Source organism: Carcharhinus amblyrhynchos, chromosome 6 (genome assembly GCF_965287045.1).
Source record: "Carcharhinus amblyrhynchos chromosome 6, sCarAmb.v2.hapA, whole genome shotgun sequence".
Taxonomy (NCBI): domain Eukaryota; kingdom Metazoa; phylum Chordata; class Chondrichthyes; order Carcharhiniformes; family Carcharhinidae; genus Carcharhinus; species Carcharhinus amblyrhynchos.
This window is the reverse complement of record NC_137329.1, coordinates 62,687,021-62,709,027: the sequence shown is the minus strand read 5'-3', so window position 1 is coordinate 62,709,027 and position 22,007 is coordinate 62,687,021. Positions and strand designations below refer to the sequence as shown.

The 22,007-nt window shown below is 43.4% G+C and overlaps 1 protein-coding gene across 5 annotated transcripts in view; it reads right to left on the bottom strand.

Annotated features, from left to right (window-relative positions):
- tspan4a (tetraspanin 4a) overlaps nt 1–14,502 on the bottom strand; it is an 81,369-nt gene extending 66,867 nt beyond the window's left edge. For 3 of the 5 annotated variants that reach the window (XM_080191631.1, XM_080191632.1, XM_080191634.1), the window contains exon 1: nt 13,768–14,502. In XM_080191631.1, coding sequence (XP_080047757.1) covers nt 13,768–14,097 — 330 coding nt within the window. In that variant the 5' untranslated portion in view covers nt 14,098–14,502. The remainder of the gene's footprint in view (nt 1–13,767) is intronic. The other 2 variants (XM_080191633.1, XM_080191635.1) reach the window with 2 other exon arrangements.
- Nucleotides 14,503–22,007: the final 7,505 nt, after the last annotated feature.

Sequence of the window (22,007 nt, the reverse complement as noted above, 5' to 3'; positions counted from 1 at the left end):
ATGACATGCTGCTCATCCAGCTTGCATCAGGCTTCACTGGAGCACTGCAACAGCCAAGAATGGACATGTGGGCAAAATGGCACGCAACAGGAAGGATACCATTGCGCCAATGGACTGAGTGAAGGTGTTCTGCAAAGCGGTCACCCAGTCTGCATTTAGTCTACTAGATTGGGAGCAGTAAATACAATAAACCAAATTGAAGGAAGCGCAAGTGAAATGTTGCTTAACTTGAGAGGAGTGTTTGGGATCTTGAATGGCGAGGAGGGAGGAGGTAAACAGACAGGTGTTGCATCTTTTGTGATTGTAAGGGATGGTGAAATATGGAGGGGATGGGAGGGTTGGGTGTGATGATTTGATATCCAACACATTCCTTCCTCTCTCTATTCTGGATTCAAAATGTTAAAAAAAAAATCCCTCCCTACAGATGCTGCCAGACCTGCTGAGTTTTTCTGGAACATTCTCTGTTCTTGTTTCAGATTCCAGCATTGCTGTATTTTGTTTATTATGGTAAAGCTTTCACTGAAGTTACGTTTATGATTTAATATTTCCTCAAACTATTTATTAGATAAATGGTTTGCTGTCCAACATCATTAGTTGTCAAGATGCTAAAGAGTTTTGAATTCAATGCATCAGCATAAATTAAAGAGATTTATAACCAACAAAACTCTCAACCCAATGAAATATCTCTCCCATGCTGCTGTGGTTGTAAGACCCTCCACCAGTCCCCAGTGAGGTTCTACAGTAAATAAGGAAAACACCAGCCAATAGCTGGACAGTTACTGAGAACTGGTCAAGTGTTCAAGGGGGATAAACATAATACAGGTTAACAGAAAACAGGCAGCATATACTCAGATTTTTTCAACCTAATCTCCACAAACCAAACAAATGACTTTGGAAATATTCCTCATGGATAGAGGGTCATTGCTTTTTTAACTGGTCAGCGCAACATCGTGGGCCGAAGGGACTGTTCTGCACTGTAATGTTCTATGTTCTATGGATTGCTTTATTTGGGACTTTCAGAGAGCTAGTGATAAAATTTCATTTAAAAAACTTCTAACCAAATTGCAGGGAAGTTACACAACATGCTACATTGGTTAGGAAGCTTGTTAATTGATAGGTACACTAAGAAGTCTCACAACACCAGATTAAAGTCTAACAGGTTTATTTGGTAGCACCAGCTTTCGGAGCAGTGTCCCTTCATCAGTGAGTGAGAATTGTGTTCACACACAAGGCATATATAGAGACAAACCAATTTACAAGATAATGGTTGGAATGTGAGTCTTTACAGGTAATCAAGTATTAAATGTACAGACAACGTGAGTGGAGAGAGAGCCAAGATGGTGTTCTTACATGAGATAATGGCATCCATGTCGATGATCCAGCATGTCTTGCAGAGGTTGCTGTGGCAGGGTTGTGTGGTGTCGTGGTCACTGTTCTCCTGAAGGCTGGGTAGTGTGCTGCAGACAATGGTCTGTTTGAGGTTGTGTTTGAAGGCAAGAAGTGGGGGCGAGGGGATGGCCTAAGCGAGATGTTCGTCTTCCACCAGGTACGCAATACATACTCTTGCGACCATCCACCAGGTACACAGTAGGTACTCTTGCGACTCGGCCAATGTTGTCTACCCGGTACGCTGCATGAAAGGGTGTCCTGAGGCATGGTACATTGGGGAGACCATGAAGATGCTATGACAACAGATGAATGGACACTGCTCGACCAGGCAGGTGTGTTCCCTCCCAGTCAGGGAACACTTCAGCAGTCACGGGCATTCAGCCTCTGACCTCCAGGTAAGCATTCTCCAAGGCAGCCTTCATGACACACAACGCAGAATCGCTGAGCAGAAACTAATAGCCAGGTTCTGCACACATGAGGATGGCCTTAACCGGGATCTTGGATTCACGTCACACTATCTGTAACCCCCACGACTTGCCTGGACTTGCAAAATCTCACTAACTGTTCTGGCTGGAGACAATATACATCTCTTCAACCTGTGCTTAACCCTCTCTCCACTCACATTGTTTGTACCTTTAAGAACACAACTCCCACTCACCTGATGAAGGGGGCAGTGCTCTGAAAGTTTGTGCTGCCAAATAAACCTGTGGGACTTTAACCTGGTGTTGAGAGACTTCTTACTGTGCTTACCCCAGTCCAACACCAGCATCTTCACATCATAATTGATAGGTGCCAGGGGAACTTAAGAGAGATGTGACATCAGTGTGAGGGAGATAATGAACAGAGTTAACATGTGTTAGTGTTTGGATTTAATTGTTTCTAATGGAGTTAACGTGTGTTAGTGTGGATTCTGTTTTTTATCACTGAGTTAATATGTGTTGTGTGTGGATGCTATTGTTTCTAATGAAGTTAACATCCATTAGCATGTGGATGATATTAATTCGAATACATGACGATACACATATCTGCCAAACTCACACGGGAGAGTAGCAGAATTTCCAAGTCTAGTCCATTCCTGGTGATATAGGCTTCACTCATCTCCTTTCTCTCTGTGCTGCTCATTTTATTTATACATGAGAGAGTTATCCAGCTCTTTCCTCTCTGAATTATTCTATAAAATACAAGACCATTACTCTGCATTGACAGCACTTTTTATCATCTGCTCAGTTCACCCTCAGAGGATTTGGCTTTATAACCTTGCTCTACTTTCCAACTGTTAATCCAAAGGGGGTATCCCACCTGAGGGTCTCTGCTACAATTTTCTTCATGCCTTAAAGTTTAAAGGGACATTGCATTCTAGCCGCACTGTGAGGGAGCAGAGTTCTGACTATCCTGCTGGCAATATTGTTGGTTTATCTGAGAGGAACGATAGCTTTAAATACAACCAGAAAACCATTGTAAGAGCTTTGTAACACAGGGGGTTTCAGGAAGCTGAACATCGACTAATAGACACATACTTTCCCAGAATGGAATACCTTGGAGATGAACAGATATAAAACCTTTTCAAAGTCAGAATCAAAGAAATCTTCACTGAATTGGCAGAGCTAAACACACAGCTTCACTCAGCAGCCTACACTTTAAGCTTTCAGCATTCACTTCAGGACAGTTTGTCACACAACTGATTTCAGTGTAAATGAAGCCATATGAACAGGATTGAAGCTTATTAGAATCTTGTTTGAAGTACTGGAATTGGACTGAGAGGTTGTTTCCCAGGGCTGGGGAATCTGAAACATGGACACAGTCCCAGTATAAGAGACTGATGTGGAGAAATCTCTTCACTGAAAAGGGTTATGAATATGTGGAATTCTCTACTCCAACAGACTATGGATGCTCCATCTCTGAATATATTTAAATCTGGGAAAGATAGATTGTTGGTCTCCCAGAATTAAGGGATATCGGGAGTAGGCAGGAAGGTGGGGTTGAAGCCCACGATCAGCCATGATTGTGTTGAATGGTGGAGCAGAATCGATGGGCCAAATGGTCTTCTCCTGCTCCATTTCCTATGTTTTTCTATAACTCAAACATAGGCAATGAAGGGAAGGTGGTCTTGGGGTCGGAGATGGGGGTCTCTCTCTTGCTCTGTAAGTAGGAATTCCCATTTTTTCCACACACAATGGGGTCTGCAGTGTGCAGAGGATTGTCCGCCCAATTAGATCTCCCACTGAATGGAGTACAGATGGAATTGACATCCACTGAATGGAGTGCAGATTAGTGGCTAACACCCTCACCTTCTACAATGGAATGAACAGGAGTAGGCCATTCAGCTCCTCAAACTTGTTCCACCAATTAATTACTATACTTATTTCAGTTTAGAAGAATGAGACAAATAGGATTTTCAGGGGCCTTGACATTGTAGATGTTGAGGGGATGTTTCCTCACATGAGAGAGTCTTGGACCAGAGGGTATAAAATCAGTGTAAGAGGTTGCCCATTTAAAACAGAAATGAGGATGAATTTCTCCTCTCAGAGGATACTGAATCTGTGGAATTCTTTACTATAGAACATTACAGCACAGAAACAGGCCTTTTGGCCCTTCTTGGTTGTGCCAAACCATTTTTCGGCCTAGTCCCACTGACCTGCACCTGGACCATATCCCTCCACATCCCTCTCATCCATGTTCCTGTCCAAGTTATTCTTAAATGTTAAAAGTGAGCCCACATTTACCACTTCATCTGGCAGCTCATTCCACACTCCCACCACTCTGTGTGAAGAACCCACCCCCCCCCAATATTCCCTTTAAACTTTTCCCCCTTCACTCTTAATCCATGCCCTCTAGTTTTTTTCTCCCTAGCCTCAGTGGAAAAAGCCTGCTTGCATTCTCTCTATCTATACCCGTCATAATTTTATACGCCTTTATCAAATCTCCCCTCATTCTTCAAATCTGCAGAGAATAAAGTCCTAACCTATTCAACCTTTCTCTGTAACTCAGTTTCTCAAGACCCAGTAACATCCTTGTAAACTTTCTCTGCACTCTTTCAACCTTATTAATATTCTTCCTGTAATTAGGTGACCAAAACTGCACACATTACTCTAAATTCAGCCTCACCAATGTCTTATACAACCTCATCATAACATTCCAACTCTTATACTCAATACTTTGATTTATCAAGTCCAATGTACCAAAAGCACTCTTTACGACTCTATCTACCCTCTGTACCATTATCTCAGAGAGCTGAAGAGGCTGCAATGATAAGTACATTTAAGGCTGAGATAGACAGATATCTAATCAGTAAGGACATTGAGGGTTATGGGAACGAGGCGGGAAAATGGAGCTTATGGTCTTAGATTTCGGTTGATCCATATGATGAGAAAACTGCTGTGATGGGAAGACTGCTTGGGGGTGGCATTATAGTGAGATGGAACAATTGGGAAATATTACTAACTGTGTACCATTTTAAGTGAGATAACAAGTCAATCCACTCAGGCTGGACTCCTGGGCCAGGATCTGCCTTTACAATCTGTTTTCAAACAACACCAGGAACAGTGAGGAAGCTAAGTTGCCAAAGACCACAGCTATCTCCCCTCACCAGCCCTCCCCATTCACCCACTCCACCCATCAACATCAATTATCCTTCCGAGTAAAAGGAAGGCAGGACACAAGCACTGAGAAAATTCAATCTTCTGGATGTTTGTTTATCACAGCCCAATGTGAAACACCGGATTTATTATATTCTTATTTACGAGAAGGGGTGTAAAGTGAACCAAGTGAGGTATTTCTGTCTCTATCACAATATATCTGTGATTCCCTTGTCTCGTTCCCAGTCTTTTCCATATTTAGAATCACCTCAGTTTTCATTGCTAACATCTCCTGTTCCAAGTTAACAAATCCTTGTGAATCTCAGATACTTGACAGCTTGCTCTTTTAATTAAATATTCCAATTTCCATTCCTTTCCTCCCAGAGTTCTTGAACGTGTGGCTTGTTTCCCAAATCCATGCTCATCCTTCCCAAAACTTGTTGGGTAGAATTTAATGAAGCCTCATGGGTGAGCATGATGGCAAAAGCGGGTACCAGGAGAATTTAACAGACAAATCCACTTTCCTCAGGAGGAAATATGTTCTGTATTCAGAGGCAGGGAGAGGGCGACTGCCGACAATTAGGCTCACTCTGTTGAGCCACATAAGAGTAATTATTCTTGAACCCACTGGGATTTAACAACACACACACAGGTCTCCCATGCCTCCTGAAAACTATCCAACATTGTCAGGCCTGAGTGCGGCCTCCTGGCAGTATCCTCACTGCTTGATTGGGGAACCCTGCATCAGGATGGGAAACCCTCCTGAAGTCACCCTCTACATCAGACCCCCACCCTGCCCTGTTTACCTCTCTCCATGGATCCAGCAATGACCCTGGTGAAGACCTCAATGGTTTACTGGCAGCAAGTTCTGGTCCCAGTAAAAGAGTGGCCAGCCACCATTATGGGCAGGGTTTCCATCCTATTGGGTACCTGATAAAGTGGGAGGCTCAGTGCTGTCCAAGTAAGTCCTGATTGCCCTGAGGTAGTCTCATGGGGAAATGTAATGTGGTGGCTCCCAGTAGCTCTGCTGGTGATAGGATGGGACCTCTGTTCCACAAACTTAATTCCATCCCATGATTGAATTCATCCAACCAGGTTTTCAGCCAGGTTACATACTGAAGAGCTCTTGTTCCACTCACATATGACATATGGTAACTGATATGCTATCACTGCTCCTTCTCCTTGAACTATCTGTAGCTTTCGACACAGCTGACCACATTGTCTGGCTATGATCACTGGAGGAGAACAATCTGAGGCAATGGCTCCCACACTGTTATCTCTGCTGTTCCTATCCTTAGCTCCTTCCTATTTCCCCTCTACACGCTGTCACTCAGTGACACTGGGTGAGATTTTCCAGCCCTTCTCACCAGCAGAATTTTCCAGCCCTCCTAATCCCGGCAAATGCAAAAAATATGTCAAGGTGGAGCATGAGACCAGGAACTCTGCCCCTTGGCCTGAAAGTGCACCTATACACCAACAACATTGTTGTCGACTAGTCTGTGCAACATACCTCTCTATGTTGGCACAAATCCCCAGATATTAGTGCAGAAGATTTTGTAAGATTAACTGGACTGGATGTGTTGTTATAGTTTCTGGTGCTGTCAGTCCTGTTATATTCTTATTCAGAATGATAAGCTGAGCAGTTTCTCTCCCACAGGTATGGTACTATTTCAGAGTTAGCCACACTGCTTGGATTCTGGAGACATATGGAGGCCAGACTGGAGCATGAGGGCAGATTTTGAGTATTATTGAAAAAAAGAGATGTGCTGCCGAAGTTTTTTGCTTTGTACTCATCTGGACAGTTACAAGAATACCAAATTTCAAAGGCAGCAACAATTTATACTTTATGAAGGGTGCTGATTTGTTGGCAAGTTTGATTTTCAATTCTGATTGCTTACCAAGAAAAATGCACAAGTGAACTATTATCCCTCAGTCTTTTGCATAATTCAAAAAGATGCAATGTTTGGACATGTTCCTTTTGACTGCAGAGGATGAATGTATATCATTTTTGGCAAGAGTAAGTGGGCCACATTGCACGGCCTGATTAATAATCTTATTTCATTGACAATGTCATTCTTAGCACAGTCAGGATTGTTCATTAAGTGTAGGCAAATGTGAAACAACATGTAGGGTATGTTTTTTCCAGCCAGACACACCCCAAAACAGAAAAACCCACCCGAGGTCAATGGATCATTTCAAAATCTGTCCCTCACACCACTACAATTCCTGTGGTGGGTAGAATGGGAAAACTTGCCCTGTAATGTTTTGAGTAATAATCAAGGCAGACGCACTTCCCAAAAAATATTTTTTCTTTTAGACAGTGCTTTGTGGGATGTAGGCATCGCTGGCTGGCCAGTATTATTTCCCAACCCTAAATGCCTTGGCAAAGATAGTTGTGAGATGCTTTCTTGAAGCGCTGCAGTCCCTGAGGTGTAAGTAGTCTCTCAATGCCATCAGGGAGGGAGTTCCAAAACTTTGACTCAGTGGCAATGAAGGAACAGTGATAAATTTCCAAGTCAGGCTGGTGAGGAGGGTGGAGGAGAATCTACAAGTGGTTGTGCTAAGTATAAGTGAACCTAATTAGTAAAGTGTTCCTTGAAACCTCTCTCTTTGACCTATCATTTGATCATGCTGTCTGATCTCAGTGTCAAAATATCAGGAATCTTTTCACTGATATCGTTCATAAGCATTTTGGGATGAGATGAAGTGTGTTAGATACAAGTAAGTTGTTGCCCTTGTTGAACTGGGCACCAGGTACTGCAGAGATTGGGAGTGGGGAGAGAGAGTGGGCGTGGATTAGGGGTGGGGAGAGAGAGTGGGTGCGGATTGGTGGCGGGGATACGGAGTGAGTGCGGATTGCGAGTGGGGAGAGAGAGCGGGTGCCGATTGGCAATGGGGATACGGAGCGAGTGCCGATTGGCAATGGGGATACGGAGCGGGTGCCGATTGGCAATGGGGATACGGAGCGGGTGCCGATTGGCAATGGGGATACGGAGCGGGTGCCGATTGGCAATGGGGATACGGAGCGGGTGCCGATTGGCAATGGGGATACGGAGCGGGTGCCGATTGGCAATGGGGATACGGAGCGGGTGCCGATTGGCAATGGGGATACGGAGCGGGTGCCGATTGGCAATGGGGATACGGAGCGGGTGCCGATTGGCAATGGGGATACGGAGCGGGTGCCGATTGGCAATGGGGATACGGAGCGGGTGCCGATTGGCAATGGGGATACGGAGCGGGTGCCGATTGGCAATGGGGATACGGAGCGGGTGCCGATTGGCAATGGGGATACGGAGCGGGTGCCGATTGGCAATGGGGATACGGAGCGGGTGCCGATTGGCAATGGGGATACGGAGCGGGTGCCGATTGGCAATGGGGATACGGAGCGGGTGCCGATTGGCAATGGGGATACGGAGCGGGTGCCGATTGGCAATGAGGGTTTTCAGATTTTCGTTTGCGCTTTTAGAGTGGATGGCCATTCAATGCAGCGCCACCAAATCCTTCCAACATGGCACGGAAACATGGAATGATTACAATGCGTGAGGAAGCCATTCAATTTATTGTGGCTGTGATTGCTCTGTGTTGGAGCAGTTTTCCTAATGATCCTGTCCTGCCTTCCCCATGGCCCCGCACATTCAGAATACAACTCCCTCGTGTCTGTATCAGTTTAATATAGATGCAGCTGGATCAATTCCAACACAGGAAAAACCTTTGACGGAGAAAAAAATGGATTCATGTTTAACCCATTTATCGGACAATGAAAAGTGAGTTAGAATCTTGCATGGTTTGATGCAGAAATAAATTCTCTGTCACCATGCCAGGAAAGAACCTGCATGTTTCCAAAAGTTATTCCTCTCCGGAATTCCAAATAGAGAAATAGGGTGGATTTGAGAGCTCCATTTCAGATTGAAAGGCAGGAGCCAGTGTACAATTCCCTGACACAATAAAAGCAATCTTGCCCTTCTTTCATATCTCTGGGTAATTACATTTGTCAGATCCTTTCATTTAAACAAGTGCACTTTCTGCTTATTAATCAGAGTGGGAGCTCAGTGACTGGCAGGAGAGGTATGCATGGATTAGAGAGCAACAGCCTTTGCTGGATGGAAATTCATCAGCTGCTTCCTGCTTGGGTAGAGGGGGAATTGTTAATGAGCCAGCTCACTACCTGCCTGCTGAAGGACAGAGGCTGACATTGGTCAACGATTCTTACAGTTAACTCAAGTGTGTGAAACATGCCGAGGATACTCTGGGCAATACCCACTCAGAAAACTGACAAGCAGCAAGATAAATTTTAATGATCCTTGGACAACATGATATTCTAAGTCTAAGCCTGAAAGTAATTTGAATCAATGGCACAGCCCAAAATTGCAGTGTAATGCTACTCAGCATTCAGATGCTATTCATCATGAAGTCTCTCCCTTCAATCTGTGCTTTCTGTTGTTCTTACCCCAAATCCTCTCCACAGTAGCTACCTGGTACTCTCTCAAGTAGCAAGAGGAATAAAGATCGCAAGACTTAGATGTATATTTCAGTTTTTTGAACTCCTGAAAGGTTTTACAGCCAAACACTTCGGAATAAGTGTTGTAATGCAGAAAGCAACCAATTTCTGCACAGCAGCCTCCCACTTCAGCAATACTATGCATTGTTGTATTAACTGTGAATATCTGTAATTAGCTAAGAACTAATGTTCATGTAGAAATGTTCTGGGGGCATGTTTTACAGTGGCATTCAACACTCATGTGAGGTGGAACAGGACCAGTTCAATCCAGTCTCTATTCAGTCAGACTGCATGGCAGAGATACTTTTGATCTTTCCAAGCTTAAAGTGTGATTATTAACAATATCTGGGAACTAAAAGACAATGAGAACATAGCATAGTAGCAGCAAGTATCTGTGAGTAAATTTAAAACTAACTTAGTGCAGATTGGGAATACTGACCCACGTCAGTGCCAGAGAAGAAACTTAGTGAACAGTCCAAAAATGAAAACATGTCCTGCACATGGATCAATTAGCAGAACTTGTATAAAGGCCAATTATTGGGAAAGGTTGTGCAGAACAAAAGGAGATGCTGATAGATAGGAAACCAGAGTTGGTGCAACACAACTAAATCATAACCAAAACATCCACACCCTGGAAAATGACGGTGTGTCTACAAACACAATAAATAGGAGCCACTGGATGTGACAGCTCCCAAAGAATGGAAATTCACCAATCCCATTCAGATCAGGGAGAGAGGAACGTAACAGTCACAATAAATCTGAACATGAAGAATGATACTGGAACACTCCACTTAGACTATACTGGAAGATAATACCTGAAAATTTTGATGAAGCCAATTCAGAGGAATGCAGGACAGAAAAGATGTTAACTGTGTGCTCAATGTCTCTGAAACAGATGAGTATGAAGAGTTCCAGCTCATCTCCATACACCATGAGGTGCAGGAAATGACACTAAGGGTTGAAGAGAGTATTAAACTGACTGAAAAGCCCCTCTGATCAGAAACAAGAGGAAATGTACACAGTGTTTCAATGAGACTTTTGGAATGCTTCAAAGGTTTTGAGTATCACATCACCCCAGAGCCAGCAATGAAACCAATGATTAATCCCATATAAAGCTCCAACAGAACTAAAAGAAATACTGGAAAGAGTCAAAGAGATGGAAGACTCAAGGGCATTCAGTTAATTTCCAAATGTCAATTGATAATCTTCTTAAAGTTAATGACTGGAACTACTACATGATAGGAGCATTACGTTTTAATGAAAGAGGGATGTTTTATATTGTTGCATTATCTGTAAATACTTGTAAATTGCTAGGAACTAATTGTGTGTAAGTGCTCCAGGGGGTGACATTTCATGGTTTCATGTGAAGTAGAACAGAACCAGTTCAATCCAGTCCTTCTATTAAATCAGACTGCATGGCAAAGATTTTAAACATCAAGAGTTTATGATCCTTCCCAGCTTAAGATGTTTTTATTAACAACATCTAGGAACTAAAAGACCAGACCATACAATACTGATCAGCAATAATCTGTTTTAGTGACATTGATTAAGGAGTACACAGGAACTCAGAACTCTTCTTTGAAATAATGATGTGAAATCTTTTACCTTCAACTGAAACATCACATCAAAAGTTACGGAGCAGTATTCCCAACAGTACGACACCAAGACTTCCAGAGAGGGACTGGAACCCACAATATTCTGAATTGGAAGTGCTGCCAAAGAAACCATTGCTAACACCAGAAGGAGCTTAGGGCTGAGCAATGCCCCCAAAAATGGCCAGAGACACTTGCAGAAAGCAAACTACTAACTTCTTAGTGTGTGTGTTTTCCAAACAACCCACAGCGGTGACCAAAATATTCCAAGCCACATGGCCCTTACGTTCTAGTTTGGGTTGTGAAAGACTGGTATCTTCCTTGTTGGGTTTGTCTCGCCAGGTTATAGATTAGTGTCTGTCTGTCAAAAGATAAATTGCTAAACTCCAAGAAGACAGTAAAGACAGTCCCAGTCAGCACCTAACTGACTGGGACTGCCCCACCTGAGACAGGGAATAGATATCCAATCAGATGCAATGATGTCTCACACCTTCAGGATTAGCCTTGGCGCTCGTGCCAATCAGACAGGAGCTTCTAACAGGTAACATTTCTTCCTGTCTGTGCCAATGTAAACCACAAAGTTGAACTATCTTCTCCAGGGCACAGTATAAAGCTACCAGAAATTTGGCAGGTTAGTGCCTACAGGAATCCACTCTTGATTTTCTGTCAGGGTTCACTTACTCAACTTTCGTTGTTCCTGAGACATCCATAAGACTGTGGGGCTATTTATCCACAGCTGGGAGTCTGTGGGCACCAGGGCATAACCACACATTGGTGGATCCATATGGCATGCATTCGCCAACCATGCTACCTGTGCCCCCTGCATTTCAGCCTGGGTCCATGAGATACGCAGTTTATCTACATCACCACGGGGGGTATATAGAGGGCTGGCTGATGAGTAGATGATACTAGTGGGAAAGGCTAACACAAAAAGCTCTACTTTCTCAATAGTTTCACTGCTAGGCATTAATGAGAGCTGAAAACAAGAAGTGACAACTAGAGTAACCATTAGACAAATACACTGGACACATTGCACCATCCACTGACCCAGGGTAAATCATTATGGTAAAGACACAATGACATCTTGTAAATAGTCCCAAGGAGCAGACTGTCCTCATAAACATTTGGAGTCCCAAACGGATACAAAAATGGCACCACACTCTGATACAAAGCACCACAATATCTGCAGGTAACACTCAGTGTTCAACAATGGTGTCACTACAATTATAATTGTACACTGACACACAAACATAAACATGGACAATCCCATACTGACACCCATGTGTCATCCATGTAATACAGTGCCACAGTGTTACCTCCGCATGAAGATACACAGTCCCACACTAGTGCTTGTATGTAAAATTCCTGCAGTACATCTCCATATAAACAAATGCTGTTGCACAATTTCATCTCAACGTCAGGATAAATCTTTCCATAATGATACTTGTATAAAAAATACATTTCTAATTCTGACTTTCACATGCAAAGATGCACATTTCCACTGTGATAGTTTCTGAAACAAATGCTTCTCTGGCACTTTGACAAGTTACCATGGCAAAGACCATGCTACAAAGTTAGCAGCTGTGATGAGTGATTCTAGCTAACTTTAAAAGATATTTCAATATTTGATCCTGAGAATATTGATGAAGGGGAGAAATTGCCTTTCCAAATTTCAGAGGCTGGAATCTAGACACTGTGACACTGTCAGTTATAATGCAAATCAGTTATAATGTTTCAAGAAGAAGGAAGCTTGCATTTATATAGTAACTTTCATGAGCACTGGAATGTACAGCCAACGAAGTACTTTTAGAAGTGTAGTCTTTGTTGTAATGTTGGAAACACAGATGACAATTTATACACAGCAATCTCCCACAAATGGGAAAATGTGACAATGATCAAATATTCTGTGTTTTGTGATACTGATTTAAAGATAAATATAGTCTGGACACTGGGGATAACTGCTCACTTCTCTTTGAGATAATGCTGTGGGATTATTTGATATACACCTAAGACACCTAAAATTTGGAAGACATCTCTGACACTGCAGCACTCTCTCCTTGTTGCACTGAAATGTCAACTTTGATTTTTATGCACATGTCTCCAGAGTGAGGCTTGAACCGAGAACTTTGTGTCTCAGAGGCAACAAGACTACTCTGATGAAACAGGAGAGAGAAGATGAGTGCTGAGGAGTGGAATTGTCAGTTTAGAAACAGAGAAGTGAATTAGATAATTAACTCAGTCCACATACATAGCCCTCTGGAGGGGGGTTAAATAACTAAACGCTCAGCTAACGAGGAGAGGCACTCTGCCTCCCAGTCTGTTATCGTCGCCCTCTGCTGGAAGATTACATGTGACCAGAATTGCCCTTGCGAAGAAGTGAAGAGACTTGCTCAGACACAGCAGGTAAGCTGTATCTCTGGGACAGTTTGGGGATGTTGACAGGAACTTGCAATGTCCCACCTGCAACTAAACTCCATCTCTGTCAGCAGCCTCTCCTGGAACGGAAATAGGATGAATCTCACATGGGCTGACTTGTTCCAAAGTTACCCGGGCTGCCAGGCTGGGAGCATTAACGGTTCCCTCGGCATTTAGGAGCCAAGCCTGGGCTAAAAGGGAAGTATCGCTGAACTGAGATACTGATGTGAGGCTGAGATGAGATAAAATGCGGCTAACAAGTAGGCAGGAAGTATTGGAAAAGGCAAGCGGCACTTACCCAGAAGAAGAGGTTAAAGATGAACATGAGGTATTTGAGACACTGCAGGCAGTTCTGGGCCATACTGCATCTCTTCAATTCTAGAAGGAATATAAAGGAGAGATCCAGGTAAAAGACCACATATTTACTGCCCTTTGGGGAGGTATACTCTGCTTTGCTGGCTTTCGGACCCGGGTTAGTGTGTAAGCCAAAGAAAGAGGAGTTGGCTTCAAACTGCCCACCATACATGCTGCTGTAACGCCGAAAGGCGCCGTGTGCCGCAGAGTAGTCTTTACTGTCTAGGGATGGGCTGCGGTGGTAGGCAGATTCATCACTGTCCGATCTATTCATCTTCCAAACACTTCTTCTGGGGGATCTTTTTAAACAAGAGAAAGCTTCCTGCACATCAGCATGCTCTCGGAAGGAGAGGGGGAACGGTCAGGAATCCCTCTCCGGGTGAGAAGTGACTGTCACTTGGAGAACACTCTTCAGCAGGAGCAGGACTCTCACATAGTTCACCCAGCTACAGCCTCATGCCTGTCAGAGTCCAGCACTGCCTGCGCTCTGAATACCTCCGGGGCTGCACACTGTGATCTTCCTTCACTTCCAGCAAAGCCTCACTTCAAATAACTATTCCCCCAGTCCAGAGCAAGCCAGAGCCGAATCATCCACTCCAGAGTAAAGCAGCTCCCCTCCTGTCTGTGTCAAAATGCTAGCTCCTTCCTGTGTGTGTGTAGAAATGCCTTTCCATATTGCCTGCTCAGCACCTTCTCCTCCTGCTCTCTCTCTCTCTCCAATCATTGCTTCATTGTCATTAACCACAGCTGCCTCCCAGCCAATCATAACCAGAGCCCTGCCAGCCAGTCAGAGAGAGAGCAGCAGGCTTGTGCAGAGGGGAACACCATCTCTCACGCTGCACTAATACAACTTCATTCCTTCAGGTCCCCTCTCTCAGACTGCTGATTGCTTTACACATCACACTCCCTCATTTAGCTCCACTGGCCCCAGCTCAGTGCCATCCAGGCTATGTACCATGAGAATACAGCAGCAGCTCAAGTGAGCATCCTCTAGTATTCAGTATCCCACCCACTGACAGTCCCTTCACATCTCCGAGAAAGCATTGTTAACACAGCCCACCACACTCGATCCATTTAACAGTCAACATTGCATACTGAAGTGGCTTTTGAGTGTCATTGAAGAATTCTGTGATCAAGGGAGACTCTTTGCAATGCTCCCCTGGGAGAAGCTGCCTCAAATTGTCCCAACTGGAGTCAAGGCCAGGTACAGTGGAGCTGAGTGACAGGGCACTGAGGTTTTCATTGAAAATTCAGTGACTTCAGTTCCTCTCCTGTTCACTGTTACATATTGTTTGATCTGGAGAAAGTTGGAGATTGAATCTGAAATCATGTAATGCTGTTAGTCTGGTTCAGAAGTAAGACAGAATGATTGAAAGCTGTCACAGAAATTCATAACAAGCCTTTATTCATTGGCTTCCCAGAAATAAATATTGCACAATGAGGAGACTACAACAACCCAAAGTTCAGGAAGTGGGAATATATGGATTTCAAATTGATGTCTTATAGCTTCTTTAATATTACCAGCTAACATTTTCCCTATGACAAACCTCAGAGGTGGCACGGTGGTACAGTGGTGCCAGGGTCTGGGTTCAATTCCCACTTAGGTCACTGTTTGTGCAGATTCTGCACATTCTCCCTGTGTCTGCGTGGGTTTCCTCCAGGTGCTCCGGTTTCCTCCCACAGTCCAAAAGGCATGCTGGTTAGGTACATTGGTCATGCTAAATTCTTCTTCAGTGTACCCAAACAGGAACCAGAGTGTAGCAACTACGGGATTTTCACAGTAACTTCATTGCAGTGTTAACGGAAGCCTACTTGTGACACTAATAAATAAACTTAACCAAGCTGACTGGCCTGCAGTTTCCTGCTTTCTGTCTCCCTCCATTTCTAAATAATGGAGTTACATTTGTTATCTTCCAATCTAATAGGACCGTCCCTGCATCAGCTTTCTCACTTGCCATTTCTTTTAAAACCCTAGGATGAAGTCCATCAGGACCTAGGTTCTAGTCAGGAGACAACTCCACCAATTTGCTCAGTATCACTTTTCTGGTGACTGTAATTTTCCTGAGTTCCTCCCTCCCTTCCATTCCCTGGTTACAGCTGCTTCTGAAATATTACTTGTATCTTGTCTTTAGTGAAGACTGATGCAAAATACATGTTCAGCTGCTACCTCCTTGTTTTCCATTATCAATTCTTCAGACTCACTTTCAATAGGACTAGCATTCACATTGTTAACTCTTTTCTTTTTAAAGTATTTATAAAAATATTTTATAACTTACTGTTTTTATATTTCTGGTGTGTTTTAACTCAGACTCTAATTTTTCCTCCTTATTAATCTATTAGTCATCCTTTGCTGTTCCTTATATTCTATCCAATCTTCTGACCTGCCTGGGCAATTCTCTGCCTTTTTTGATACTATCTTTATCATTTTTGTTAACTGGGGATTGTGGCCCTGCCCTTTGAACTATTTCTTACTCGTTGGAATGTATTTATTCTGTGCGTTCTGAAATGTCCTTTTAAGTGGTTGCTACTGCATCTCTATTGACCTATCCCTTAACCTAATTTGCCAATTCAAAAAATTTATTAGTCACAAGCAAGCTTACATTAACACTGCAATGAATTTACTGCCCCCTAGTCACCACACTTCGGCATCTGTTTGGGTACATTGAGGGAGAATTTATCATGGCCAATTCACCTAACCAGCACATCTTTCAAACTATGGGAGGAAACAAGAGTACCCACAGGAAACCCATACAGACATGGGGAGAATGTGCAAACTCCACACAAACAGTGACCCAAACCGGGAATTGAATCTGGGTCCCTGGCACTGTGAGGCAGCAGTGCTAACCACTGTGCCACCATGCTGCCCAATTCACTTACCCACATCTGCTTTCATGCCTGTTAATTATGCTTATTTAAGTTTAAAACATAGTCTCAGACCCACTCCTCACTCCCTCAAACCAAATGTAAACTCCATCATATTATGATCACTGCTACCTGGAGACACCTTCACTATGAGATCATTAATTACTCTTACGTCACTGCACCATACTAGGTCTGGTCTAGCTCTTCAATTAGCTCCAGAACATACTGTTCTAAGAAACTATCCTGGAAACAGCCTCATCCAGGCTACTTTTGCCCATTTGACTTTTCTAGTCTACAGTAGATTCTGATAAGCTTCAATTATTCTTTTATGCTCCCGCCCACCATTTGGTTATGATTACAATGCCTGTACATGAGTCCCATAAGTGACTACTTGCCTTTACCATTTCTCATTCCCTACCCTAGTTTCCTTAACTTTGATCAAACATTTTGATCAGCACTCTTGGTTCATCTGTTTTGTTTTAAAAGCCATGATGTGGGGATGCCAGCGTTGGACTGGGGTAAACACAGTAAGAAGTGTGACAAAACCAGGTTTAAGTCCAACCAATTTATCTTGTTTTAAAAGCTACAGGCATTTAGATGCAGATCTTTTAATTTTATCATTTTATTCTTTTTATAACTTCTAGTCTCATCTATTGATTTACTGTAAGATTTGTACTCTCTATCCCTTACTGTTTTGGTCTGTTTATCATTTCCCATAATAATATATTTTTACCTCTACTCTTTGATCTATCACATATGAAATAGGAACAGAAGTAGGCCATTCTGCCCCATTTTCCCAAATTTCATCCCTTGCCCCCACTACTTTAAACCCTTCTCTACTTCCTAAAGTAATGCAGCACATTAGAATACCAGTTCCATCACGTTTCAGTGATACACCATCTCAACGTTACAAGTCTTACTTTCCCCACTACTGGTGTCAGTGCCCAACAAACTGGAACCCACTTTTCCTACACCAGTCTTTTGAGCCAGACATTCATCTCTCTGATCTGACTTGTCCTCTATCAATTTGCACATGGCTGAAGTAATAACCCAGAGGTTCTGCTTCTAGCTCCTCATGCCGACTGTGCAGAACATCCTTCAACATCCTGCTTGTGTTATTGGTATCTATAAGGAACACAACCACTGGGTCCTCCCCCTCTCATTGCAAGTTCGTCTCCAGCCCCAGGCAGATGTATCAAACTCTGGAAGCAGGCAGACAACACAGCCATCTGGTCTCATGCTAATTGCTGCTGAGAACAGTGTCAATCCCTCTGTCTATATTGTCTCATATTTCCTAAAAAAAGCTGGTGAAGGAACAGAATGAAACCTCAGAAGCAAAGTTGAATAACACATAGCGAGTTAAAATAGCAATTTTCAGCTTCTGTATTTCACTCTATCTATATTTGAAAAATTTGTTAATTTGTGTGATGACTTTAGATTTGTTTCAAACAATGCTGATATTGATCCCCTATAGACATAGGGGAATAAAAATGTGCCATGTGTTGTGGAAGAATTATTTCTGTATAATTTCATTGTTCAGTCTACATTATTTTCAGCTAGACTATTAAAATAATACCACTATGTTTCTTCCCCACCCCACCTCACACCCAGCCCCATGTGAATAGCTTCCTGTACCATGGTGCCATGGTCAATCAGTTAATCCACCCTGCGGCCCCACTCTCATCCAAACAAGCTGAAAGAATCTAAAGTTTGTTGGACAACTGTAAAGGCTGAGGCTCCTGCACTCCCAGCCTCTGAGTGTGGTATCTGCCTCACATGCAGTGATACCCTCCTGTCCTTGTTGCTGACCAAATCAGAAAAACCTATACTAAGGGTGTGATCACCTTCTGGAATAATTCGTCCAAGTAACTGTCCCCCTCCCTGCTGTTCTGCAATGTCTGCACCTCGGCTTCCAGGTCAATAAATCTGAGCTGAAATTCATGCAGCCACAAACACTGCCTTGGACCACACTGCAGATGTGTTTGCACTGGATCGTGCTGTAGATGTGTTTGCACTGGATCGTGCTGTAGATGTGTTTGCACTGGATCACGCTGTAGATGTGTTTGCACTTGATCCCGCTGTAGATGTGTTTGCACTGGATCATGCTGTAGATGTGTTTGCACTGGATCACGCTGTAGATGTGTTTGCACTTGATCCCGCTGTAGATGTGTTTGCACTGGATCATGCTGTAGATGTGTTTGCACTGGATCCCGCTGTAGATGTGTTTGCACTGGATCGTGCTGTAGATGTGTTTGCGCTGGATCATACAGCAGGTCTGTTTGCACTGGATTGCACTGCAGGTGTGTTTGCACTAGATCACACTGCAAGTGTGTTTGCACTGGACCACACTGTAGATATGTTTGCATTGGATCACACTGGAGATGTGTAATCACTCAATCATACTGCAGATGTGTTTGCACTGGATTACACCTCAGATGTGTTTGCACTGGATCAAACTGCAGCTGAGTTTTCACTGAGTCACATGTCTGCCATGGACCACACTGCAGATGTGTTTACATTGGATCACACTGCAGATGTGTTTGCACTGGAACACACTTCAGATGTGTTTGCACTGGATCACACTGCAGATATGTCTGCCATGAACCACACTGCAGATGTGTTTGCACTGGATCACACTGCAGCTGTGTTTGCACTGAATAACACTGCAGGTGGGTTTGCCTGGATTACACTGTAGATGTTTTTGCCCTGGATTACATTACAGATGCTTTGTCCTAGTTTACAGTGCAGGTATGTCTGCCCTGGATTATACTGCATATGTGTATGCACTGCATCACACTGCAGATGTATTTGCATTGATCACGCTGCAGATGTGTTTACACTGGATCACACTGTAGATGTGTTTGCACCAGATAACACTGCAGATGTGTTTGCACTGGATTACACTGCAGATGCATTTGCAGTGCATCACACTGCAGATGTGTTTGCACTTGATCACACTGCAGATGTGGTTGCACTGGGTCACACTGCAGATTTGTTTGCACTGCATCACACTGCAGATGTGTTTACAGTGGATCACACTGCAGATATATTTATAATGGATTACATTGCAGATATTTTTACACTAGATCATACTGTAGATGCATTTGCACTGGATAACATTGCAGATGTATTTGCACTGGTTCACACTGCAGATGTGTTTGCACTGGATCACACTGCAGGTGTGTTTGCACTGGATCACACTGCAGGTGTGTTGCACTGGATCACACTGCAGATGTTTTGCCCTCTATTACACTAAAGATGTTTTGCCCTGTATTACACTGCAGATTCCTTTGCATAAGTAACACTATGGGATGTATTTGCACTGGATCACACTGCAGATGCATTTGCACTGGGTAACATTGCAGATGTATTTACACTGGATCACACTGCAGATGTGTTTGCCAGGATCACGCTGCTGATGTATTTGTACTGGATCACAGTGTAGATGCATTTGTACTGGATCACATTGCAAGTGTGTTTACACTTGATTGCACTGCAGATATGTTTGCACTGGATAACACTGCAGGTATATTTGCACTGGATCACACTGCAGATGTTTTACCCTATATTGTATTGCAGATGTGCTTGCACTTGATCACACTACGTATGTTTTGCCCTATATTACACTGCAGATTCATTTGCATAGGTAACACTACAGATGTATTTGCACTGGATCACACCGCAGATGCATTTGCACTGGGTAACATTGCAGATATATTTACACTGGATCACACTGCAGATGTGTTTGTACTGGATCACACTGCAGATGCGTTTGTACTGGATCACACTGCAAATGTGTTTGCACTAAATCACACTGCAGATGTGTTTGCACTGGATTACACTGCAGGTGTGTTTGTACTGGATCACACTGCAGATGTGCTTGTACTGGATCACACTGCAGATGTGTTTACACTAAATCACACTGCAGGTATGTTTGCACTTCATTACACTGCAGATCTATTTGCACTGGATAACACTGCAGATATATTTGCACTGGATCATATTGCAGATGCATCTGTACTTGATCACACTGCAGGTGTGTTTGCACTTCATTACACTGCAAATTTATTTGCACTGGATAACACTGCAGGTATATTTGCACTGGATCATATTGCAGTTGCATCTGTGCTGGATCACACTGCAGATGTTTTGCCCTAGATTACATTGGAGATGCTCTTGCACTGGATCACATTATAGGTGTTTTGCCCTAGATTACACTGCAGATGCATTTGCCCAGGTAACACTGCAGATATATTTGCAGTGGATCACACTGCAGATGTGCTTGTACTGGATCAAACTGCAGGTGTGTTTGTATTTGATTACACTGTAGATATGTTTGCACTGGATAACATTGCAGGTGTGTTTGTACTGGATCACCTTGCAGATGAGTTTGCACTGGATCACACTGCAGGTGTGTTTGTACTTGATTATACTGCAGATATGTTTGCACTGGCTAATACTGCAGGTATACTTGCACTGGATCACACTGCAGGTTTGTTTGCACTGGATCACACTGCAGGTGTGTTTGCACTGGATCACACTGCAGATGTTTTGCCCTAGATTACACTGCAGATGCACTTTCATAGGTAACATTGCACACATATTTGTACTGGATCACACTGCAAATGTGTTTGCCCTTGATCACACTGCAGGTGTTTTGCCCTTGCTAATACTGCAGGTGTGTTTTCACAGGATCACTCTGCAGATGTTGTTGCACTGGATCAAACTGCAGATGTTTTGCCCTAGATTATAGTGCAGATGTGTTTGCACTGGACTACACTGCAGATGTGTTTGCCCTTGATCACACTGCAGATGTGTTTGCCCTTGATCACACTGCGGATGTGTTTGCACTGGATTACACTGCAGATGTGGTTGCCCTTGATCACACTGCAGATGTGTTTGCCCTTGATCACACTGCAGATGTGTTTACATTTGATCACACTGCAGATGTGTTTGCACTGGATTACACTGCAGATGTGTTTGCCCTTGATCACACTGCAGATGTGTTTGCATTTGATCACACTGCAGATGTGTTTGCCCTTGATCACACTGCAGATGTGTTTGCATTTGATCACACTGCAGATGTGTTTGCCCTTGATCACACTGCAGATGTGTTTACCCTTGATCACACTGCAGATGTGTTTGCTCTTGATCACACTGCAGATGTTTTTGCACTGCATCACACTACAGATGTCTTGTCCTTGATAATACAGTGGGCATGCTTTCACTGGATTAAGCTGGAGATATGTTTGCAGTGGATGATATTGCATATGAGTTTGCCCTGGATAATACTGCAGATATCTTTGCACTGGGTTACACTGC